The following is a 4,749-nucleotide window of genomic DNA, read 5'->3' on the forward strand; positions in this document are numbered from 1 at the left end:
GTTTCAGGACTTTTGGAGTTGTGCAGAATAGGTCTCTAATATTTGCTCCTTTTCCATCCCATAATTCCAGCTGCCGGCATTCTCCCTCTTCATGTAAAGCTTGTAAAATAAGAGAGAATAGGCATAAGTATTGTGACATAATGTGTAATAACATCCCATAATGCGATAAATATCGATATAAAAGCATGATGCAAAATGGACGTATCATCCCTCAAATGTCTGTAAACTTCAGCGGTCTATTTATGGTCTCAAGCAGTCGCCCCGTGCCTGGTATGCTCGTTTGAGTCAGCGCCTTTCACAGCTCAGTTTTGTTGCTTCCAGATCAGATGCATCTCTGTTCATCTTCTCCCAGGGTACTATACAGATATACATGCTGGTGTACGTTGATGATATTGTGATTGCTGGCTCTACCCCTGCCGTGGTGGATCGTCTTGTATAGTCGTTGTCTGCTAGCTTTCCCATCAAAAATTTGGGTCGCCTCGAGTACTTTCTTGGTTTGGAAGCGTCCTTTCATTCACGGGGCATGACCTTGACGCAGAAAAAGTATGCTTTGGATCTTCTTCATCGCATCAACATGGAGAACTGCAAGGCCACTTCCACTCCGCTTGCTACATCCGAGAGTCTCTCACGTCATAGTGGTGCACTACTGGGTAGAGATGACTCCTTTCGGTATCGCAGTGTGGTTGGGGCACTTCAGTATTTGACCCTCACTCGTCCTGATATCTCCTTCGCAGTGAACAAAGTGTGTCAGTTCCTGTCTCAGCCAACGGAGGATCATTGGGAAGCGGTCAAGTGTATTCTAAGATATGTCAAAGGTATGCTAGGCATGGGACTACGGATTCGTAAGTCCAGATTTACTGGAGTGAGTATATTCACCGATGCAGACTGGGGAGGTTGTGTTGATGATAGGCGCTCCACTGACGGTTTTACTATATTTGTTGGACCTAATCTTGTATCTTGGAGCTCGAAGAAGCAACCCACAGTCTCAAGAATCAAGCACCGAGGCAGAGTATAAGGCATTGGCCAATGGCGCGGCTGAAGCCATTTGGATAGACTCAATTCTCACAGAACTTGGAGTCCCACGGCAGCGCACTCCTATATTGTGGTATGATAACTTAGGGGCAACTTACCTGACGGCGAATCCAGTGTTTCATGCTCGGAGTAAACACATTGAGATTGATTTCCGCTTTGTGAGAGAACGAGTAGCTGCTTGTGAACTGGAAGTCGGGTTTATTTTTACAGATGATCGGTTAGCGGATGTATTTACTAAACCCGCTACTAGACAGATGCTAGACCGTTTTAGAACCAATATGAATCTTGTATGTAGTTTAGATTGAGGGGGCATATAAAGTAGGGTTTAGTATATTGTCATTGTACACGTATTTGTATATATATGTAATTGTAATTGTGATCATCTATATATTGAGACGTGAGGCTGGATGTCAACCACCCCACACAAAACGCTAAACCCTGTGTTTGAACTATCCTTTCTCTTCTTAATGAAAAATGAAAAGGCAGAGTTCATCAGAAAAGAAAAACTGCCAAGTATATGGATGTACTCCAAACCAGTTGACGCGATTAGAAAAGGTAGCTTCATGTGAACTCAAACTGTGAGCCTTGAGTATTCATAATTTAAATTTTACATGCGCGGGCTTACTAGTTTGATCAAGGAACTAGTAGTACGTAGTAATAATCAACACAAGGAACTCTGGTTATTAACACAAGAAGAACTACGGTGCGCCGGTCGACGGCGGTGGCATGCTGCCACGTCACCCCTGACGATCGACCCTGTTGAGCAGCGCGGTGGCCATGGTGCTGAGCTGGTCAAACTCGCGGTTGGCGGCGGCCATCCTCCCCTTGGCCTCCGGCGCGCCGGCGAGCGCCGCCTCGCAGCCGATCCCGGCCTGCCCGGTGAGCGACAGCAGCGAGCGCGCCCGGTCCCACGCCCGCGCCGCCGCGTAGCCGCGCATGAACTGCAGCGCCGGGACGGAGGTGGCCCCATAGAGGATCCCGCACGCCTCCAACCCGTCGCGCGCGCCCGGGTCCCGCTCGTCGCGCGCCATCGCGGTGGCGGCGTCCCGCGCCGACGTCCCGCCCGCCGCGGCGAGGTCCGCCGCGACGAGGAGGTGCACGTGGCGGTCCGCCGTGGAGGCGCCCGGCCCGCTGGACCGCAGCGCGGCGGCGCAGAAGGCGTAGTCCACGAAGTCGCGGATCGCGTTGCACGAGTCCGCCACCGTGTCGACGACCGGCGCGCCGGCGGTGGGAGCGGCTTGGACTTGGATGGCCGGCGCTAGCGCAAGGAGGAGGAAGAGGAGGAGGGATGAGCCGCGGAAGGTCATGGCTTGCTGGTGGTGGTTGTTCGCCTGACGCTGACTACACTGACGCTCGTGAACTGAAGTGTGATCGAGCTCGCTCGTATTTGTTTCGTTTCCTGGTGTGGTTGTGGGTAGGTGAGCTGATGAATGAATGAGAGCATATGCATGCATGCATGCATGCGGGGCTTGTGTTTGTCCCATCGGATTTGCGTTTCTCTTCCGGTGGTTGATCCGCCCGCACGGCACGAGCCATGAGTGATTGCGCTTGCATGCGGCTGCGGGGCAGGCGGAGGACGGTGCGCCCCGGTGTCGCCATTAACTCAGACGAGGCGACGGATGGGTCACATTATTCTGGCGCGATCCATTACTGCCCGTCGCTTAGTAGGTGGCATTCAATGGGACTTTATACGTATCGATGAATAGATGATCGGCAGTATACATGTACCATCAGTAACTAGTGTGTGACATTTCGAGCGAGCTGAGCCCAGATCATCTCGTCTCAACTCATGTTACTCAACTGGCCGAGTGATCACTGACGCAGCAGTATCTTCTGATGAAACGAGAAGCAGAGAGAACGTGACGCTCGTTAAGACCGTACCGGGCGTGGTCACTCACGTTATCATTTAAGAGGACCGAGGCGAGGGGAGAGACGATACAGAGACGTCCGCCAGCCAGCATCATGGCCATGGCCACCTCCTCTCCTACGCTCGGCGCACTCCTCCTCCTCGCCCTCTTCTCGGCGGCCGGTGTCGACGGCGCCGCACCCTCTTCGCCGCTGGACCAGCTCTGCGGCAGCCTGGGCAGCTTCTACGTCACGCCGGAGCTCTGCGCGTCCACGCTCTGCGTCGACGCTTCCTCCTCCTGCCGCTCCGCGCGCGGCGCGCCGGAGCTCGCGGCGCTCGCGACCAGGCTGGCGGCGGCCAACGCCACGGCGGCGAAGGCCAGCATCGAGTCCGCGCTCGCCCTCGACGCGGAGCGCGTCCCGGCGCCGGCCTCGGCGGCGGACGCCGACGCCAGGAAGGGCATGCGGTCGTGCCTGCAGCTCTATGCCGGCGCCGTCCCGGCTCTGCGGTGGGCGGCGCGGTCCGTCGCCGCGGGGCGATACAGCGGCGCGCGGGAGGTGCTGGACGCGGCGCAGTACGTCGCGTCCGGGTGCGCCGGCATGGCCGGCGAGGCGACGCTGCCCAAGGAGAACGACCGGTTCAGCTCCATGGCCATCGTCGCGCACGCCATCGTCGCATCCATGTCTGCCACCTGACCACTCGATCAGCCGGTCACCGAATTCATTAGCCTGCTACGTACAATATTTTAATGGTGTGTTTGTGCCATTGTGGTTGTGGGTAACAATGGGTCAGTGAGATGTAGCTAAACTCTCGCGCTGTTTATTCAACTCTCGCGCAATTGTTATTTGAAGCTTGTGTACATTTGTGTTTTGGTTTGCGGGGGCATGTGTACATTGCTAACTTGTGATCTAACCCTAAACATCCAATTTGGCACTGTACATCGTCTAAACATCACTTTAAAATGGTCAAAACCACTTTCAGATAGCGTAAGGGGGTTGGGAATTAGTAGTAGATGTTTAGATGAGATGCATCATACTACATTTTTCATGGGGGCTGGAAAGTGACGGTTAACGATGAGCAAGTGGGTAGTTGAAGGAAGAAGATGAAGTCATGTTTGCCCTATGATAAACAATGTTTACTACACCCCTTCATAAATATAAGATGCGTTCGGACTTAAATGAGTGAACAAATATACTACAATGTGTCTATTCTGATTAAGAAAATAAGCTAAAACATTTTGTAATTGTGAGAGGAGCGAGTATCTTCTAACAATAATCCTACACCTACAAAAGGTCTACTCCCCCCTCCCCCTCCCAATTTCACTAAGGTGGGGCCCTTCCTTCCCCCGCTTCCAATCCCAATACTCCACGTAAGCAAGTACGTAAAATCCATAAGTAACTTCTAGTAGGTCTAGCATTGCTCATCTTTTAATGCTTAGTATCTTACTGTTTGCTTAGGGCATCTCCAACAGTCTGTATGTTAGCTTGTTGGTAAAATATGTCATGTCATCAACCAACACCTTAACATACAACAACTCCAATGGGTTGTATCTAGTTTGCCCAATAGGATGTGAGATAATAAATAAGGTGCTCTCTCATTCTACATTGGAGCTTGTGCAAGGGGTGTTGGTTCATGTACATACAAACTTCCTCGCTTCTCTCATTTATTGTATGACACATCATCAAAAATCTTATGTGGCAAAGTCTACCAACGACTATCTTACAACCATTGGAGATGCCCTTACCATTTCTCCAATTATTGATAAAGTATATTTGTAGTCTTATATCATACTTACTAATCAAAGATGCCACAATTAGGGGCCTGCTTTGTTATCGTGTGTCGTACTTTGTTTCCTTAAGACTTGTGTGGCA

The 4,749-nt window shown here is 51.7% G+C and overlaps 2 protein-coding genes across 2 annotated transcripts; one reads left to right on the forward strand and one right to left on the reverse strand.

The window, feature by feature from the left end:
• Positions 1-1,598: 1,598 nt before the first annotated feature.
• On the reverse strand, positions 1,599-2,545 carry LOC125555659 (uncharacterized). Its single transcript, XM_048718538.2, has one exon. The coding sequence runs from the start codon at positions 2,514-2,516 to the stop codon at positions 1,770-1,772; it is 747 nt and encodes a 248-aa protein (XP_048574495.2). The 5' UTR covers positions 2,517-2,545; the 3' UTR covers positions 1,599-1,769.
• Positions 2,546-2,812: 267 nt separating this feature from the next.
• On the forward strand, positions 2,813-3,739 carry LOC125555660 (uncharacterized). The gene has a single exon (XM_048718539.2). The coding sequence runs from the start codon at positions 2,995-2,997 to the stop codon at positions 3,571-3,573; it is 579 nt and encodes a 192-aa protein (XP_048574496.2). The 5' UTR covers positions 2,813-2,994; the 3' UTR covers positions 3,574-3,739.
• The last annotated feature ends 1,010 nt before the right edge of the window (positions 3,740-4,749 follow it).

This window comes from Triticum urartu, chromosome 5A (genome assembly GCF_056163025.1).
Source record: "Triticum urartu cultivar PI428250 chromosome 5A, HENAU_Tu73, whole genome shotgun sequence".
Classification (NCBI taxonomy): domain Eukaryota; kingdom Viridiplantae; phylum Streptophyta; class Magnoliopsida; order Poales; family Poaceae; genus Triticum; species Triticum urartu.